The following is a 20,981-nucleotide window of genomic DNA, read 5'->3' as shown; positions in this document are numbered from 1 at the left end:
CGTAACTGCGCTTATCTGCGGTTCATATTTGCCCAATTAATGGCAGCAGGTGTCATCGCTCAACTGCACACGAAGTTGCAGCTGCAAATGATGGGGCTTATCTCTTGCACGCGGTTTCATCACGCGAGCCACGTTACATCATCTACGTCAAATACAAGCAAACTGTGCTTGCAGACACTGCAAAAATTACCACGCCGCCATTAGTCGGGCAAGCTGCAGGCCTCGCAGGGAAGCTTATACAAGGTTTACTTTTAAAAGGCCGCACCAATGCACACAGCCACGATGTGGTTCCTCTTTATTCAATGTTCACGTTTCGAAAAAATGGAATCCGCGTACAAAAATATAGGTCACAAAAATATATGTGCTTTACCGCTACTTGCAGGACCAACATCCTAATAGTGTTTCTTGCCCTTTTTGTTCTCATGTGAGAACGCCTTCATGCATATTAGTTGTTTAAATACCTGCTCAAAAAATATGTACCGAGCCGTATTTCCTGTCCGTTGCTGTGAAATTAGAGGGGGCAAACACCCTGTTTAGCTGTTCAGTGCATGCGACCGCTTTTATGTGGCTGCTCGTTTGCTTTCTGCAGAACGACTGATTGATTGATTAATTTAATTCCGCGGGTCATGTCTAGAGGATATGTCCTCGAGTCGCATCCACGGGGATTCCCACTAGAAGAAATACCGCGGGTGCAAGGCGTAAGGTTAGCACACGCGTTTCCTGGCTTTTCGCCTCCCACAAACGCATTTCGAATCGAAGCCTAAAGTGGTGTACGATTAGGGCATTCCTTCGGCCGCGCAGGTCCTCCGAGATTCTCTTCAGAAAAGTCCGATGGGACGTCCGGTGGTGACGTCCAGGTCGACGTCCATCAGCGCCGGTCTGGTCGGCAGGCCGGGCATGGTGGTCACGTCGCCGGCCAGCGCGTAGATGAAGCCAGCGCCGGCGCTCAGCCTCAGCTCCCGCACGGGGAGCACGAAGTCTCGAGGAGAACCCAGCAGTTTCGGGTCGTGCGACAGCGACAGCGGCGTCTTGGCGATGCAGACGGCCATCTTGCCGTAGCCCTGGCGCTCGAAGTGCTCGGCCTGCGTCTTGGCCAGCGCGCTGAGCTCCACGCAACGGGCTCCGTAAATGGTGCGGGCCACGGCCTCCAGCTTGGACTCGATGTTCAGCGAGAGGTCGTAGGCGAAGCGCAGCTGCGTAAAGCGGGGACGGGACCATTACGGCTGAGAATTGTGGACAACTTCATAGACATTACTGAAATTTAACGCGAGCGAACAGAAAAGCGTTGTGTAAGAAAAAGAATATAGAGAATGGGACACAATTCTTTATAATGCTGCTGTGTTCACGTTCGTACTTCATAAAATAATAAACCATAGCAGAAAACTCTGCAACAATGTGCAAGGTGCTGAAATGCTCTTAGGACAAAACGCATAACCTCTTTCAGTTATGACGTGGGACGTATTTGAAATTAATGAAAGTTTCCGAGCGCCAAAGAGTGCCGAGCGCCAAACGCTGCAAGTGTATGGAAGGTTAGTCCATATTAAACGAGGTTAACGTGATTAGGTTATAGTACGTAAAAGCTGCAGGCGCTCCTTATCGTCCATGGGCTATATAGGGACATCGACGCACGAACGTGCTGCTCTTCTTGTGGTTTCTGTCCTGTTAATAAATTCTATTTATACGGTTAGGTGCACAATACAAACACGTATCTTATCCTGTCCAATTTCACCCTTTCACTCTCCCTTTCACGTTGTGGATCGCAGTTTGCTTCCTACCGATGTTGTTTGCCCATGGTTTAGCCTGTTTTTGAGATAGCACTTTAGCAGCAAACAACGAAGAAAGTTTACTGTATTGACCCTTTTCGCGGATTTCCCGCGGGAACGGATGAGTGTGTTTTGCTCCTCGGTCTTCATTTGGCAAATACTTTAAGCAGCGGCTTGTGGCGTTTCCGACTCAGTTCCTCGGTGTGGTCACTATCTGATTATTTTCTGCCTAATCGCTCGCGTGTGTGATCAGTTCTGATAGATTTGTTCTTACTGCGCACAAGGCCTGAAACGTAGCTGTTCTGTGCATTATAATACCTTGTAGCAAAGATTATCGCTAGTAACCCGCTTACGTTTGTGGGACGTCACGAAACATTCACCTTCAACCAATTGTGTGTTGTCGGTGTAGACCGTCGTTTATTGCGCGTATAAAGCGCTCATATATTCAAGTGTGCGCCTATTCACTTATTCTTGATACGTTGGCGACAGAATGCACAGCGTAAGTTTGCTAGCCAGTTGGAGTAGATGTGTATAGATAACGTGCGCGAAACTTACTGTAACCCGAAGTGGTGCTACTCCCTTTGTCATTGTTTAACGAGCGGTACTCACTCTTGCCGATGTTTCGGGGTTGAAGTCCTCTCTTTGGAGGTTAGCGATACAACGCTGGTGGATGAGTGAAGTCTTTTATTCTAGGGGAAAGTCGTGCATCGCGAAGGGCCAGCATCACAGGCTCTCCTTATGTAGCAGCAGTCCCTGAACTTGGTCACACAGATTCGTTGCATTCCTTAATATGACAGTCACTATTTTTGCAGCCAGCTACTGCACACGTCTTCAATCAACCGCTCCACAATTTGCAGCACGATTGGAGCACAGTGGGTCAGCGAAAACTCTGTTGCATCTCCGACAGCTGATCGCACAGAAGCAAGGTAGAAGCGGTGATGGTTTCGTATTCGTGCGCTGTCGCTGAGGGCACGTGCGGCGCGCCACCGAAAGCGCCATATTGTTTCTTTAGAACAAAGTCTGCTCCGCGAAGAGGGTCAATAGAGCGCGAAAGGTACAGCACGAACAGGCAGAGTGGACAACAAGCAGTCTTCATGTTCGTTGTGCACTTTATGCACTGTTAAGTGAAATATGCACAACAAACCCGAGTATATCTACCCTTAGAGACGAAAGCTTTGCATGCGGCCAAAATAAAACTCTAACCCTAAACGAGGGGCAATGTTTTTTTAATGGCTGCCCAGGGACGTCAAGACCAGAGGTCAGTTCAAGCTAGAGCGCCGTTTTCCTAGTAGTAAGTCACTAATTTATGGGGGGCTTTCCTTCATCGCACGTCATGTGCAAGCACAGTAGCTGTATCAGCGCCCGATTAAAGTTGTCCATAAATAGGTTCTTAATAGCAACAACAGGTACAAAATTACTTGGATTCGTACGCAGAATCACTTGGATTGGACTGACAGGCATATCGTGCAAATGCAGTATGCTATATGGGAGGATACCTGCGGCCTGGGCTTGGCGCACGCGTCCTCGACAGCCCGTGCCAGGTCTACGGCACCCTCTCCTCCTAGCTCCCAGTGTCGGCACACGACGGCGCCCTGGGCTCCAGCGGTCAGGCTCATCTCGCGCACGAGCTCGAGCTCGGCCGCGGTGTCCGTTGAGAAGGCGTTGATGGCCACCACGGCGGGCAGCCCTAGCTTGGCCGCGTTCTCGATGTGGCGCGCGAGGTTGCAGAAGCCGCTGCGCACCAGGGACACGTCCTCGCTGCTGTACTGCGCCGGCAGCGGGGCGCCCAGCGCGATCTGCACCGGCCACGGCAAACAGGAACAACAACAACAAAAGGAAAAAAAACACGTGACGCAGTGTTCCCAGCACGGAAGAATCAAAGCTGCATTGAGGAAGGAAAAAAAATTAGGAGTGAGCGTGATGTTGGGCAGATATATGGGCTCGCTAGGCCAACGTCCCTGATGCCGCGCCTCTTTCTTCGTGGCCTAGCTATCTGCGCGTTGAGTCTCGGTTAGTAGGCCCTCCATGGTTGCCGGACTTTTCAAGACATTGTTTGGTTCGCGGATAGCTCTCAGTGACGCCCTCGTCACATTCAACCCTCCCCACCTGTTCTACTCTCTTCCGTACTTTGCGTGCGCTCTCTATCCACCCGGCTGCGTAGCCATCTCTGCCGGCACAAGAGTACATGGTAGCGCTCGCAACGCTACCAGGTAAAACTTGAAAAAAAAAAATTTACCAGCGAGACCTTAGACTGAGGGCGTCCACCGCCCCATCACTGATCTTAGTGTTTATTTCTAATAATAAAGTGGCGCCCTCTTGCGAATGACGTCACAGCAGGGATTACCTTTACTCTGGTTCGTTCTGCTGCTATGCCGACAATTACCGCTTGAGCATCACATTGTGAGGGCCTATTTTCTACGTGTATTTAGATTTTTTGACTAGGCTTCAAGACTGCCGCGTGACGCTCCGTCCTAGTTCTTTTTTTCTTCCTCCATGCCCACTGGTGACTTGACGAAGAGCCATCCGGACGCTCGGACAGTGGACTGCCCTCCATAATAATATGCCAACCTTAGACATATCGCGATATCTGTACTTTTGTAATAGAGAAAAGTGCAATTAAATGGACACTAAAAACAAGCATTGAGTTAGACTGATAGCTGTCATACTAGCTTCTGTCACTTATACCATACCGAATATACAATATTTTTACCGTGGGCAGAGGCATTTGGCAAGCCAAGAGGTCGCGAAATGGAAAAGGCAAGTGGTGACGCCGCTTTAAGAAAAGAAAATATATATATTACAAAGTTACCAAATAATAACTTGAATATCGCTTTAACGAAGTCGGGCTCGACACGAGATATACCTTCGTTATGTTCTATGTTAGTTTTAAACATATCTTCGTTACACGCTGATGCCGGTGAGAAAGATTTCCCATATACTTCATTATATTCAATATTTCTTTATATCCATGTTCGTTACATGGAGGTTTCGCCCTTCCAGCCTGATCTAACTGAGCAAGCGTGTGCTCACCGGAGGTCCTCCTTCAAGGGGAGTATGGTAGCGCGATTCAAAGACGGGACAAGAGAAGACACAAAGGGACACACACAGCCGTGCACTTTGTGTGCACACAGCCGTGCACACCGCCGTGCACTTTCAGGGCTCGCACGGTGGCCACGATGACGACGGCGCTGGGCGAGAGGCCGGACGCACGGCACTTGATGTCCACGAACTTCTCCATGCCATTGTCGGCGCCGAAGCCGCCCTCGGTTACTGCGCGAAGGAAATGGGTGCCGTCAGCACCCCTAGCTCAAAGAGTTGCCGCGACATTGACGGAACAGCAGAAAGAATGCATATTGACAAATTTCATCATCATCATTCACAATGCTACCAACAGCCGATGTCCATTGTATAGAGAACACAAACTTAAAATTGAACATGTTTGAATAAAGATAGGCGTGCAAAACAATGATACAAAGAGAGCTACACAAACATGCACTGAAAGGTCGCGAAGTGACGGAGAAAGAGAGAAGGTAACACTTATCTGCGCATGCTCAATGGGAGGCAGCGCCAACCCAACAATCATGGACACGTGTGAGCACTTACGAAATATAAATGTTTAACCTAGACAACTCTTAATAATGCGTAAGCATTCTTAGGTTACTTCACGTACTTTCCGGGGGTTTATGATCTATCTATGTGTGTTTGTCTCTAACCGTTTTCCCACCTACCTGTGTCACTGGATAGTCTGTGGCCGAATAGGTAGCGCATCGGGCTGCTATTCTGAGGGAACATGGCTCGAACCCAACCACCAGACCAACTTGGGTCACTGAGAACGTGGCAATATCTACATATACGTGCCACTCTCCAACGAACCTCTTTGACCCCAACATCGGTCACTAGAGATGCGGGACTGGGTAGGTACTACCGTTCAATGAAACTCTTTGACGGCGACATGAAGCACTGGGTATGGGCCACTCGGTCTGTGCTGGCCTTCAATCAACATCTTTGATACCAACTTGGGTCGCCGGGTATGTGCCACCCCTCGATGAATGTCTGACATCAACTTGCGTAACTAAGTATGTACCACTGGGATGTTCCGCTCTACACTGAAAAATGTCTTAAATTTCTCTGATGCTGGGCGGAATGGAGCCCACGTCACAATGGTTCCTCAAGGACCGCAGCCCGAAGCTTTAACGGGTTGCGCCACAAGTGTACTGGGTATGCGCCGCTTTTCAATGAACCTTTCGCCAACTTGGGTCATTGAGCATGTGCCACTGAGTGTGTGGTAAGCGAGGGAACAATTCTCAGCATTCGCAGGCACCGACACGCCACGCTTCTCATCTCAGAGGTCATGCGGGGACTTCTTGGCAGCGCCACTAGATGGCGCAGCGTGTCCAGAAAGAAGCTCGAGAGAGGAGCCCGGTTGCCGCATGAATTCATGACGCGCAGGCACGCCATGAATTTCGGAGGCTATGCGCAAGCTTCGCAGCGGCACCGCTAGGTGGCACTGTTCCTACGGAAGCGCGAAAGAGGAGTCCTGATGCAGTACATGCCTCATACATAACTCGTTACGACGATGACACTACGTTGTGTCGATACGTTGATTCAATGCTGAATACGTTACCGTCGACGGGTCATCGTGGGATGAGTTCCTGCGAATTTTTATGTAACATAATCGAGGGCTGAATTACGCAAGTGCTACAGCTATTGATGGTTTTGCCAAGCTTCGACCACAAGACGCACTTCATCGTTCTTCTGTCTGCACAGAACTATGTTATAGCTGTCTACAAATATTGATGTACACTTGCAATAGCGACAGAGTATCGAAAGTCTGGACACAGTTCCATCGGTCTACTATTGTTCATGCTTAATTTATGTATCAGAGATCGATTGCAACACGGTGAGCAACGTCGAGCAGTATCGGCTCGCGTTTCGCGTAGCAGATTTAAGCAACGAGCGCGTCCCGCAACCCCACTCGGCTATTACGGCGGGCCTCGCGAACGCTTGCGGAGAATAGAAAGAATATTTATTCACCCTACGACACGCGTGCAACAACAGTATATATCCGTACAAGTACATAAAATGATTACAACGCATTGTGTATTGTATACAACACACTTGATATGAACAATCAGAACAGTAAATGGCGTCAACTATTGACAGTGACAACTGTAACTTCAAGAACACTACAATCTATGTGCTAAAACATATGATAATTTACTTAGCTGCGGGGATAAATTGTCGGCAGAGGCGTATTCGTTAACATGCAGCCTTTATTTTTCTTGTACAAGAGTTGCCATGCAACACGCAAATGTGTCTATCGCGCTGCGGGTGGTAAAAACGCTGCAAAATGTCGCGGCCAGCGTTGTTGCCGTAGGGTGCCTGGATGCCGCGAGGCGGTGCTGACATCGAGGCACGCTATGTTGCTGCCATTAACTTCTCCGGCAACTTGATAAGCTGCTATTGCGTGAAGGTTACTATGCTTGCACACAAGGTAAAACTTTCTAATCTTGTTCGCATTCCCTTGTGAACAATCGCGATTCGCACGGATCTCAGAATGTCATTTCGCTTTGACTATATGGTTGGTCACTGATGTCTTTTTTAAAAAGCCCATCAAATATCTAAATCCGCAGGGGTAGGGGATCCGGGAGCATGCATGTATAGCCCGTATAGCCGTACCGACGTATCCGTTGGGACCAACAAGCTTCAAAGCCATCCGGTCCGCGATGACGGACGAGTTTCCGTGAGCAATGTTGGCGAAGGGGCCGCAGTGGATGAGTACCGGCGTGCCCTCTAGAGTCTGCAAGAGCGTCGGACACGCGGCTTCCTTCAGGAGAACCAGCATGGCCCCCGCTGCACCCTGCACGACACGTGGAGCGAACGCCGCACTTCATACGCACGTGATGGACAAGCGTATTAATACAGCTTTTAGCGGTTTCGAGGATACGGTACACAAATGGTGAGCGAATTTCGTGAGGTGGGAATCAGATTACTGGAGGGAGAATATTCGTGTAATCGGGGCGCAAGTGGCAGACCAGAAATCTGTCCTGTAGCGGTAGCATGCCAACGTGTTGCGGTGCATGCGCGGCCGCCAAAAATCCCTTCTTGTATAGCTCAACGATTGCAGCCCGCAGCCTACAGTACGGTTGGTGGGGGACGTGTAGCACTGCATAGGCAGTTAAAATATATAAAAGCTGAAGTACGCCACAGTGCCCTGTGTCATCGCCACGTTACAAGATTATTACAAGTGGGCAGCAAAGATGACTCAGATGGCTAGCCTTCTGGGGCGCAAAACACTCTTTCTGCAGACCGTACACCTTATGGCTGATGTATTTGTTAAGAAGCACTGCGTCGCCACCATATTAGGGCATTATGAAAACGCAGTGTTCGTTAAAAGGGGGAATAGATAGGAACGGAAAATGAGACTAAGCCAAGCAATACTGTGGACGAACCAGGTCGTCCGCCGTGACGGGGTTCCCTTGGCGATCACTGGCCACAACGATGGATCGCAGCCTGTCCCGGAGATCTTCCATGTCCCTGGCCAGTGCTAGGACGGCCATCACTTCGCTGGCTGGCGTGATGTCAAACTGGGTCTAAAAACGTGCGTGCAGACAGACAGACAGAAAAACTTTATTGATAACATATATCCTTCCGTTGACATCTCACCCAATTCCCCATGGCGCGCGTTAAATGACTAAAGTAACGTTTCTCAAACTGGGTTTCGCTTATGCGATAGTTCAGAGAGGTCCACACGACAAGCCTTCAGTACGCGACACTTTGAAGATGTGACATTGGTGAACATGGTCTTTAGCAGTTGAGAGAGAGAGAGGTCTGGTATGTTCGAAGATAGTATGAACTTGTGTTATGTATAGCTGACATATATTAAATCAAGAACAACAAACAAAACTCGCATCTTCCTTCACTTTCAATTGGCATCATCATCTCTAACAGTTTTCGGCTTTAAAGTAAGTTTAACTCAGCTGTAACTATAACATTAGTAAGTTTCTTGTGTCTCTGGCTTGACTTGTGTTTTTCTATGTGTGCTTGACAAAACACAAACGTTCTCAGGGGTTGTCCGCGAATGACCTGTGAGCTAGCTAAGCGGCTCAAAAGGTCAAGGGTGAGCGGCTGAAAGGCGAGAACCACTGACCTAAGGCAATGAATTATACTGAACTTCGCGTGAAATACATTATCCCGCAATTAACCGACTTGCCTGTCGTGCAACCTTGCTTTCCGCAGGTCCCTGGCCGATCGTTATGCGACGAAGGAAGCGGTCGTTGGTGTCCATTACTGCAGCGAATGAGAGATTTACTGGTGAGCGCACTTAACGGTAGCGATACGCTGACGGCTTTCTAAAACGCGTCTCTTTTTCCATGAGGTGCAACGGATTTTCGAGATCCTTAACCCAACTCCATCTTGAAAAATCATTCGGGAATGCAAACCTTGATTATGCCAACATTGATTAACAACACCGACATCTAGGTGCTGGTGCACAGAAATAAACTGTAAAAATAATGAAGCTACCACTGTGCAATCTGCCGAAGACTGTACACATGCATCACGTTTGTATAGTACTTCCATGCGCGATGATTTAAGGATGCATTCCCATGCCTAGATGGTATTTAAGAGTCATCGAATACTAAACAGTAACTTATAAAGAGAGCATAAACTTAACAGGCCACGACGCAAAGGCAGAAGACGAGTGGCAACACCTACAAAATTCCCGTATCACCTTTCCGTAACGTCACAGGTTCTGGCAACGTCTGGCTGAGTCAACTGACTGTTATCTCTACTTTTTGTCATTCCTGTTATAGTCCAATAATAGGGTTGCGATATGCACAAATAACGACAAATATAAAATAAATTAAATAGAGGCTGATTCCACTTGTCCAAAATACGTGAGAATGTGCTGAAATTCGTGTGGTCAAACTGTCTTTTGGCTCAATATGCGAGAAAGTAAGCTTATGCAACAATAAGTACGCGATAATTTCCGCGCACAAAGGGTAATGTGCGTACATATAGCCTGTTTCAGTCTTCTGTTTGTCGGCGACATTAACCACCTACAGTGATTGAACGGTGGCTCTATATTTTACCCTGACGTTTATTAAGACGATGTCACTTCATGTATACAACATCTGCCGACCATACAGCACCAGCGACGCACACTGCTTTCACTGCACGATGCCGCATAGTGCCCATGCTGCCCCGGGCGTGCGAACTGTCGTTAGCTTTACCTCGCGCAGCCCTTTACCTCGCGCTGCAAGACCAACAGCTATCGCGCCACACACGGAAACCACGATTCGTCGCCTATAACGTTCCCTAATCGTGCCTTTTTAAGAAGGCCTGCAAAAGGGTGCCTCCGAGTGCTGTTCAGGACATCGTCGAATTCTGCCACATTGTCAAATTCAGTATAATGGCTGCATTTTGAGCCATCTGAGCCGCAGCAGCCCACTCAGCCAATCAGGGCCGACAAAATGGCGAATTCCACAATATGGCTGAATTCCAGAATAACGGCCTCGGAAGGCGGAACGTAACGTGCGCGCGCACCCCTGTTCCAGGTGATGCTGTCGACGTCCACGTCGAGCCGGGCGAAGCGCCTGGCTTGCTCGGCGCTCAGCTCCTCGGGCTGGGCGTCGACGGGCAGGCCCAGCTTGGCCAGCCGCCGGCGCTGCGAGTCCGAGAAGCACTTGTCCCCCTTGCGGGGGGTCACGAGGCGCGCGAACAGCGCGGCGTCCTGCTGCGTCGACTCGTGCAGCACGCGGGCGTCCAGCTGCGCCGCCAGCAGGTTGTTGGCCGCGGTCACGGCGTGCATGTCGCCCGTCAGGTGCAGGTTCAGGTCGTCCATCGGGATGACCTGCACGCGCCAGCGTTCGCATAGGTCGTCGCCTCAATGATATGCCCCTTTGTTCTTCATTGTGTGTTTGCAAAAGCGAATAACCGGACGCATTTAAAAAGCTATTCGCTAACTTAAATGAATATGATGAGCATGAACGTGTATTTTTCTTGCAGTGAGGATATTTGTGGAGCCCGAATGGTATAATATGCCATCCAATGCGCACTGTCGTATTCATGTAAACGCGGCTACTAAAAAAAGAAAGAATGCTGGTTTTCCCTTGTGTGCTAAACAAAAAACTAGGCATGTACCATACTAATAAATGAATAATAATAATGATATATACCCTGGCCACTTGCTCGGAAAAGGCGGCGAGCGTTCATTAGCTCTGTGACACTTGGATTTATTATCCTTTACGAGAGGACAAACACCGAGGAGGTATCGGGCTTAACCCGATCTTCACAAATTTTGTTTGGGCAGCCAAAATCTGGAGTTATCGGATCTTATCTCGAGGTCGAATGACCCTAATTATAATGTGCCTGACCACTATAGATGCCTCATAGCTAGCAGCGGGAAATGTGCCACATGGTTTGCATGATTAGTGACATAGAGTTAATGTAGCCAACTCTATATGATTAGCGATCCGTCCGTCCATATACGTCGCGTTAAACAACTGCCACTGTCATCCCCGTGTCTTTATGGCAACACACACGCACACACATGCACACTGTAGTTGTATTTACATTGCCATCGTTGGGCCAGTACAAAGGCTGAACTTAGATGGCCTTCCGCATATTTTGTGTGCGTGTGTGCGAGACACACAAAAAACGAAAGCAATATCTCGGATTTAGGTCGAGCATAAAAATATTATAGAAAACCGACAGTTGCAACCCTGGAAACTGCTCGCCCGCGCCCATACCTGCGCGTAGCCTCCACCGGCGGCGCCACCCTTGATGCCGAAGGTGGGCCCCTGCGAGGGCTGCCTCAGGCAGGCGATCGCATTGCGGCCCCGGTGGGCTCCCAGTGCCTGGCACAGTCCGACCGAAGTGGTGCTCTTGCCTTCGCCCAACGGGGTCGGGTTCACGCCCGTCACCAGCACGTAGTGACCGTCCGCGCCTTGCCTGCATGCACGCGAACGGGTGTATAGTGCGGGTCACGTAAAACTTGGCCTCCACATGGCCACGTGACGACGTCAGCTCATTGAGATAAGAGTTCCGGCCCGAGCTGGACGTACAGCATTTTTTTTTAAACGAAAATATAACGTGAAATGCATAAGTCACCAGGCTAAAGACAGAACTCGTACCGACTCACGTATCAGGCTCTCTCAGCCTCGCCGAAGTCAGACTCAGCCGCACGCGTGTGTGTTACCTGGCTGTGTCCTGCACTTTCGAGCTGTCATAATTTTCGTTTCTAAAAGTTAGTGAGATTACTTCTGCGTGTTACATGCATAAGTCGTCAAAATAGGCACAACTAATGCAGACTCAGATATATCTTTAGCTTTGGGCTTTCTCAGGCTCACCAGTCAGACTGAGCAGATCTTGCTGCGATTCAATTAAGCTCGCGAAAAAAATTACATCTCGTCGAGCTCACTCCGACTAGGCTCATCAAAAAACAGACTTTGGTAGCCTCATATAAACGCACGTACTCATTTTCATGCGGCCGCACTTGCATTCAGGAAATACCGACTCAACCGGGACCACTCATAGTGACAAAATCAACGACTCATTCAATCTCTCAAAATCAGGGGCCTCTGCGGGGACTGTAACCCTTGCGGCCCGGAAAAAGAACCCCTTTAATATTACGAATCGTCGCTGATGACATTGAAGCGAGAGCGAATATGTTTTCTTAAACTTGTTTTCTACAAGTATTCGACTTCAGCGACTGCACGTTCTGGGAGTTAGCGGCGGAAAATTAGCGGCGGAAAGTCGTACGCGTCGTGGGAGCAAAACAGTTTTAAGGTACATCAGTTCAACACTGCTTCACAAGATGTCACCACCAGCGCCGCAAGCCGCAGCTGCGTCACGGCGCGACGTTAATACGAAAACTGCGACACACGTGAGTCAATCTATAGAAACTCGAATTGTGTTTTAATTGAAGAAAAATACGTAATCGAACCGCTTGTATATAAAGAAGAACGTTAAAGGCCCTTCGTGTTTTACTATATGTAGCGTTTAATTTGTCGACAACTTGAAGCAACCCGATCTTACTCGCTTGGGACAGCCGTCTGGTTAGGTTAGACATGTTATAAGTGGCTGCCCATTTGTGGTGGTTGTTTCAGGCGTTGATTCCCTGACTCGTGCGAATTTTTTCACCGGGTGCAAAACTTATCGTGTGGCGTGTATTGATTTCGCATTGTCATGTTTTGCTGTTTATTTCTTTATTTATTTGAAGAAAGACCGAAAAATTATATATCTGCACTCAGAGGTGGGCAAGAGCAGAAGCAGGACCATGATGTTAGCCAGAGAGCAGCCAGCTGCGTCGGTGCCCAGAAGTTGGAACGCACAGCCGGCGGACGCTGTCGATAGCAGAGCAGATACACCGAATGTTGCGAAGGGTATAGAAGTACAAAGCTCTGATAAAGTGAAGGGTCGGGTATAGCGAAGGAACTGCACCAGATATAGCGACGCATTTGCGAAGTCCTTGCTAAATTTCTCATAACGGACTACAGAACAGCGCGAAAACTTCGCTATTACAGTTTGCCTATCTCTGATATAGAATTTGTTCTGATTTGCATACATCTGCGAAAAGGCTTTTCTTCTAATTTTCTTTCTTTAGGAAGACTCTTCCGCCAGGCTAGTCTTCGAACAGCTACAGTAATTGGATAATGTGGTATAGCATTGCATACTTGTTCAGCAGCGGGAGCAGCAGCTTGGCCTTGTGTCGACCGTGCGGTTCCCACTCCTGCGGCTCTAGCCCCATCTCGCGGGCGAGCTCATCGACAAGCTTGGGCTTCTGGGCGAACGCTATGTCCAGGTCCGACGGCACGGGCGTCTGGCGAGACAGCGGCAGGTACCGCATCGACCACGTCGCACCGCCTCCTCTTCCTCCTGCAGTGGTGGCAGCCTGCGCACAGAATCGAACACGCCCGCGTGTTGCCTTACAAGAAACCCTGAAGTGAAACACTTATAGACCATTCTAGGCGTATTCTAGATCATTGGCACCACCGAAATATGCTGCACTGTAGCGGTGCAGGCCATGGTACAATTTCTGCACGACACGGGATTGGACTCGACACTGACTCAAGTATGCTGCTGTATTAACGATCAGCATTTATCGCACTTTTACTCTTCTCGTCGTTATCTTTCATCGCTCTAGTTCCCCTTTTTCCCCTTTCCCAGCGAAGAGTCGCAGGTTAGCGTGCATGTGATATATATATATATATATATATATATATATATATATATATATATATATATATATAAGCTCAGGTTGACCTCTCTGCCATATTCTACAAATAAATTATGTCCTTCCAAGCTGCCACCTAAAACATCGGGACCTGGTCCGGCGACAGCAAGATCGACAGCGGCGGCGGCGGAGCGATGTCTCACGCGGCCGGGCCTCCTGCCCTTATCATGGCTATGTTTAGAACGATACGGGGCACGCATTCACGGTGCACACAAGTTATCGATGATCAATCTTGCATAACGAACGCAGCTTGCAAAACGACCGCGCCAACTCTCCAGCCACGTTTTCAGCTTCAACGTACGCATTCAGCGCACGCTCATTCTGGAGATATCCGTCCCACCCACCCCCTTCATTCGGTGCTAAGGGGGTGTTCTGCCTATTTGTTCCGCTTTGTTTTACAGCTGCATGTGCGGCGCACGTGATGTGCTATGAGCGCCAAACGCGAAGGTAGGGCAAATGGAGCTGTAATTTTCGTTATTGCTTCAAGTCTACGTGTCGGCAGCTTCTACTATTCGAAATACCCGATTTTGGACGCTGTAAAGTAAAAATAACGAGCTCTCCCCAGCATAAAAATGTGCGGGTGCACTTCGGTGTTTTCGAATACGGTCGCATTAACCGAAAAGACGAATTAACCGATTCGGGTGAATGACAGTCCTATGTATCTGCTGCTGCAAATGATACCTGCCAGAAGAAAAACAAATGTTAGTGCTTTAAATATTGATCTTTCCTTTTAGCGAAGTTCATATCATCAGATTCTGCGGCAGTTTCGCTTATTACGTCTGCTAGCGCCATTGCCCAAGTCATGCCAACAAGGATCTCCATTTATAGCTATACACCAATACTGACGTCCCCGCCGCCGCATCTTCTTGAAGTCACGTTATGCAGCTTTCCATTCTCCCGATCCTCCATTTTTTTTCATCACCTCGCTGTCTATTGTCGCTACCATTACTTGCATCGCTGCTAATGGGCGGTGACAGGATAGTTATTGGTTGCAAACTGAGAGGTTTCGAGTGAATAGAATAGAAAATGTGACCCAGTCCCGCTACGACTAGAGTTACTCTGTATGGCCCCTGTTGGCTCCGTGGCTCCCTGTTGGAGCCATATAGAGTAAGTAACTCCACCTCAGACAGCGCCTTCGACTACTGGCGGCAGCTGTTCGATATCGGCAGTACCACGAGCACGTATGTGCGGCCGCTTATCGAGCGACAGCAGAGAGCCGCGCCAATCGCGAACAGCGGAGATGTTACGGTGGCCAATCGGTAATGCTGCGCGCGTGCATGCAGTAGGTACTAGACTCGTTTCTCTATTGATCTAACAAGTACAGCCTGTTCTGTGGTAAAACCACCACGGCACGCCCTTTCCCAAGCGGTGAGGCTACCGCGTGCCTCCAAGACCAGGTGGCGCGATGGGAGCCTGCGCGAGGCTTTGCCGAACGCAGCAGCTACCGCCAGGGGTCGCATGCGCAGACCGGAACCATGCCGGTGCCTAGCATATACAGCAATTCTACCGGAGCCTAAAACCCCTTGACAACTTCGAGGGACTTTACCGGAGCCTAAAAGCCCCTCACCAAAGCCAGCTGCGCGACCGTTCCCGAATATGTGCGCGTCGCTCGATAATCATTCTCGCCTACATTCAGGAGCAACCGCAAGTTTAGTCGCCAGCTGATTGCTTATATATCAAAGGCGGTAGGCGATTGACTAGGCGCATGTTCCGGTACTGAGAAAAAAAAATGTAGCAACTTACTTTGGAGGATAAAACAGCTGGCCGCAGTCCAAAGAGTCGCAAAATAAGCATATCAAGAGCGCCTAATGGTAAAATACTTCTTTTTACCCGTATGTGTTCATTCGACGCGTCTCGCAATACTGCGCCGTTCAGACGATCTGGCACAACGATTTGCGCGTTTAGATTACGGTTAGAAACACACGTCAAACGGATGGCCAGGTTCAAATCGGCGCTCAATGTGTAAATATAGCAAGAAAAAAAAAACGTGATACTGCCTATATACAGCTCGTAAACGAGAAAAGGTATTGCTTCCGGCGAGGCGCTGACGATCGCAAGGCATTCAGATAGACGGAAGCTATTTGGCAGCCATAGAGCACCGACTCGAGTGTTTCGCCTCTGGCTAAGGGAGATAAGCTCCGCAACCCTTGATACGACGCCTGATAACTTGTTCCGTCTGCGTGTACGGAGCCCAAGAGCCCAGACAGGCTGGTATTCACCGAGCGATCGTTTCAAGGGCTATCATATGTTCAAGAAAGAGGTCATTGACACACCATAGGCGCTTCGATTTAACTGCACTAGGGAATGTACTTAAGCTGAACACCGCTGAACATTTTAAAAATAGAGGTTTTAGGGGTCAAAGTTATGATCTGATTACGAGGAAAGCCGTATAGCGAAGGACCACCAAGGGTTCGTTAACGTTCACACGATGCAATGCACGGCACATGACTTTTTTTGTATTCCGCCCCATCGGAATGCAGCTGCTACGGTCGGAATCGAACCGGCTTAGCGGCGCAACGCCGTGGCACCTGAGTTACAGCGGCGGGCCTCTTGAATATTCATCTAGTACACTGCACTCCCAGTGCTTGGATGAATAAATAGATGGACGTGACCGGACGAATGGATATTATGCGTCGAAATTGCTAGCGTGAACGATGCGGCACTGCGGCGAACACATCAGAAACGCTGAACGTATGTCCGTAAAAGTACAGTTTACGAAAGAACGGACACATCGACGGCAGCAGCAGCACAGATAGAGCCATCTTGCGATACATCCTGAAACCACATCATTGAGGAGCCAACAAAGACACCAAGGAAAACATAGGGGAAATTACTTGTACTTACCAATTAAATTAAAGAAATGGCAAATTAATGGCAGTGAAAGTGGATGAAAAAACAACTTGTCGCAGGTGGGGAACGATCCCACCTCTTCGCCTCACGCGTCTCGCACGCACGCGTAATGCCAAGACGTGGGATATCGTTCTCCACCTGCGGCAAGTTGTTTTTTCATCCACTTTCACTGCCATTAATTTGCCATTTCTTTAATTTGATTGGTAAGTACAAGTAATTTCCCCTATGTTTTCCTTGGTGTCTTTGTTTGTTGGCTTCTCAATTATGTGATTAATAAAAATTGGGCCCCTCGGGTTAACCCCCTTTCTTCTAATCCTGAAAACACAACGCATTAGTAACAGTCATGCGTTGCATCAGTGTTCTTCTCGTAGAAGGGGAAAAATATAAAAAATAAATAAGCCATGCGACATATACCTTATTGGCGACTTTAATCTTCCTCTCATTGATTGGTCAAACTTGTCGTCATCCTGCAGTTTTTCATCAGAATTCATTAGCCCTACATTAAATTATAATATGTTCGAGATCATTAAAGAACCTACCCGTGGCTCTAACGTCTTAGATCTTATACTAACTAACGCCCCGGAAACTATAGAATGAGCACGGCCGCTCGATCCAAAAGCACAAGCATTGTGCACAAGCACAATGCTTGTGCACAAAGCACAAGCATTGCTTTGCATCGAGTGGCCGTGGAACGAGTAACATGCTCGGATGGTTCCAGTGACCACAAATTACTCAATGTATCCATCAGTTCCCATTACCATTTATAGGTGTCTCAAGAAAGACAATTCGTGACTACAACAAGGGAAATTATGAAGTAATCAACACTGAGCTAGAATCATTTCTTGAACATAAATTTCTACCTTCGTTCCACACCAGGTCTCTTCATGATAACTGGGTCACGTTCAGAGATAAGTTATGCGCATTGGTTGAGCTGAACATTCCTTTAATCATAATAACTGAAGACAAAAACAAACCGCGGTTCACTAAGTCCCTTCACCTACTCAGAAACAAAAAGAAACGTTCATACAGAACTGCAAAACGAACCGGTACCCCGTCTGCTTGGGAAAGGTTTCTTAACTGTTTAAGTTCCTATGCTCCGCTTTCAATGTAGCCAAAAATGAATATTTTCCCCAAGACCTTCCTTCACTACTCAAATCTAATCCAAGGAAGTTCTGGCAAATTTTATCTCCTGAACGCCATACTAATGACATCTCGTTACCCAATGAAAACAACATTCCTATTTCTAACAGTGACTGCGCTCAAGTTTTTAATAAATTCTTCTCATCCATATTCACGAAAGAAAGTATTACTAATTTGCCCATTGTTGCAGACCTAGATTACCGGTACATGGAACCTACTGACATTACTATTGATGGTATTCTTCAGCTTATTAATAAGTGGAAAGTTTCGTCTTCAGCAGGTATTGACAATGTTAATTCTAAATTACTAAAAAATACAGTCTCAGTATCTAGCAAGTTTTTATTCCACATTTTTCATCAATCTTTAATGACAGGTAAAATACCCCAAGATTGGAAAACAGTCAAAGTCATACCCATCTTCAAAGACGCTGACAAAAACTTGGCTGACAACTACCGACCAATATCACTAACCTGCATATGCTGTAAAATGATGGAACATATTATTGCATCTCATGTTTACCATCACCTAGAATCGAACAACTTCTTTTTTCATAATCAACATTGTTTCAGGATAGGTTTGTCGTGCGAAACGCGACTGCTTGAATTTGCGACAGATTTACATTTTAACATATGGACTCAAACCTTCAAACTGACAGCATCTTTCTGGGTGTTTCTAAAGCTTTTGAACGCGTAGCCCATTGTCACCTGTGTCTTTTTTTTTTGAAGTTATCTTCATTAAAACTTGATTTACTAACTCTGTCCTGGCTTCGAAATTTTATTTCTAACAGGCACAAGTTTACTTTCGCTAACAGCTTCTCCTCGCCCCTTTCAGATGTTCCATCCGGTGTACCACAAGGAAACGTTCTTGGTCCCTTACTCTTTCTGATATACATTAATGACATACCCAATAACCTATCATCATACATGCGCATTTTCACTGACTGCATTATCTATCGTTCTATTAAGAGGTCTGATGACCACCTGATCCTCTAAAATTATTTTAACCAAATTATTAATTGGTATGACACCTGGCTAGTGACTCTAAATTCATCAAAATGTAAAGCGATGTCCTTCACCTGCAAACGCACTAACTTGGGCTATTCGTACTGTATTAAAGATGTCCCATTATCTTGGACCTCATCATTTAAATATCTAGGCGTAAATCTTTCAACAAACTTCTCCTGGACTTCTTACATTACCACCATCTGTGCCAGTGCTTCTTTGATCACTGGGTTACCTGCGAGGTAACCTTCGGATATCACCTCCCGTTATCCGCAATCTGGCATTTCAAACATTTGTTCGCCCTCGACTTCAGTCAGGTCACCCCACCAAAATTACTTAACACGCTGGAATCAATCCAAAATAGAGCTGCACGTTTTATTTCCCGGAATTATGAGTACCGTTCTAGCGTAAATCAAATAAATATTTACCTTTCACTTCAGCTGCTAAATAATCGTCGCGACATAGCCCTTTTGTCATTATTTCATAAATATGCCCACCACACTAACAAACGCTCCCTACACCTAGAAACGTCATCGCACAGGTTGCACAGATTACACAATCATCATAGCTTCACGCGCATCTATGGGAAAACAGAAGCATTTAACTCGTCTGCAGTTCCCCGTGTCATTCGGCTCTGGAACAGCCTCCCCGACAGCATATATTTTGCGAGAACTGACCGTGAAAAATTCAGGCACTCACTCAACTCCTTAACCCTTGTTAACCATAGATATCCCACTCACTGTTCTGTGTTATTCCTCCTACCTTTTTCTTGCACTGTAATACGTTTGTCACAAACTTATATTCTTTTTTATTGTGCTCATATACAGCATTATGTAGCTAATATGTTTCTCTAACTTTCAGGCTGCGCACTTGGCTGGTGTTTTTTTTTAAATTAATATTATTGTTACTAGATTGTATGTACATACTTGATTCTATGCCCCCCTTAATCAATCCTCATGTAGGGGCCTTGTAAGGTTTTTACCAATAATAAATACTATTATAATGGTCGTTCCTGCAAACCAGCAGGTAAGTACAACATGGACATTGTCGTTATAATTGTTTTAGATGATGTCACCGCTCCAACATGGCGCCACCAGTGCGGCTGCGCACGCTTGGCACATGTCTATTCCACGGCTGCGACCGGCTGAGTTTCGAAGGCGCGGCCAGGCGTGGCATAGTGAAAAGGTAGAACAGAGCGGCAGAGCAGAACGTTCGCGTTGCGTCAAGCACGCGCACTCCCCGCTGCCGTCGCTCTTCATTACGCCAACGTCGTGATGGCGGCTACTCGCAGTCATCCAGCGAGTTTCGTTCATGCAGAAGCATGATATATATATAAGAAGCTAGCAAACACTGACACCAAGGACAACATAGGGGAAATTACTTGAGTAATAAATAAAATAAAGAAATGATAAATTAAGAAAAACGAAAGTGGATGAAAAAAATTGCCGCAGGTGGGGTACGATCCCACAACCTTCTCACTATACGTGCGATGCTCTGCCAATTGAGCTACAGCGGCGCCGTTTCCCCATCCAACTTCTTGTGTATTAATGTTTTCTAGTAGAACCCTGCGAAATTCACGCCGGAAGCATTTGGAAGTCAAAGTAATATTTTTGGAAGTCAGCGCAGTGTTTGTCGGCTCTCGCAGTCCTTGTCCTTCGTGCTGTACGTCGTTTTTTACCAAGAATTACCAACCAGACCAAGCAACCACCCTCGTTCACCAAATTTAAGTTGCCGCTTGCCCACTTTAAACACTCTGACAATTAGCGCACTGCCACTTGTCGATATCTGTGTTGTCGTGCACTGATATAACTACGACGTCGATGTAATATATTCAAATGTTTTACAGTTCGCGATTTTGTTAAATGTGTGGGATAAGAGTCGATCATGCTTCCACAGGAGACCTTAATGCGCATATTTTCTCGTTTTTTGTTTTTTGCTAATGCCGAAAAATAACCCATTATCGCCGGAGCCATATGTGTATATTTCTAA

At 47.4% G+C, this 20,981-nt stretch overlaps 1 protein-coding gene across 1 annotated transcript in view; it reads right to left on the bottom strand.

Annotated features, from left to right (window-relative positions):
- Nucleotides 1-278: 278 nt before the first annotated feature.
- The window catches only part of pug (pug C-1-tetrahydrofolate synthase, cytoplasmic), a 43,265-nt gene continuing 22,562 nt past the window's right edge, over nt 279-20,981 (bottom strand). The window contains exons 9-18 of the mRNA XM_050192680.3: nt 13,442-13,621; nt 11,516-11,717; nt 10,311-10,617; nt 8,977-9,053; nt 8,216-8,356; nt 7,443-7,623; nt 4,905-5,033; nt 4,794-4,804; nt 3,260-3,559; nt 279-1,193 (exon numbers count right to left, since the gene is read on the bottom strand). Coding sequence (XP_050048637.1) covers nt 819-1,193; nt 3,260-3,559; nt 4,794-4,804; nt 4,905-5,033; nt 7,443-7,623; nt 8,216-8,356; nt 8,977-9,053; nt 10,311-10,617; nt 11,516-11,717; nt 13,442-13,621 — 1,903 coding nt within the window. The 3' untranslated portion in view covers nt 279-818. The remainder of the gene's footprint in view (nt 1,194-3,259; nt 3,560-4,793; nt 4,805-4,904; nt 5,034-7,442; nt 7,624-8,215; nt 8,357-8,976; nt 9,054-10,310; nt 10,618-11,515; nt 11,718-13,441; nt 13,622-20,981) is intronic.

This window comes from Dermacentor andersoni, chromosome 10 (genome assembly GCF_023375885.2).
Source record: "Dermacentor andersoni chromosome 10, qqDerAnde1_hic_scaffold, whole genome shotgun sequence".
In the NCBI taxonomy this organism is placed as follows: domain Eukaryota; kingdom Metazoa; phylum Arthropoda; class Arachnida; order Ixodida; family Ixodidae; genus Dermacentor; species Dermacentor andersoni.
The sequence above is the reverse complement of the archived record's forward strand: the minus strand, read 5'-3'. Positions and strand labels throughout refer to the sequence as shown.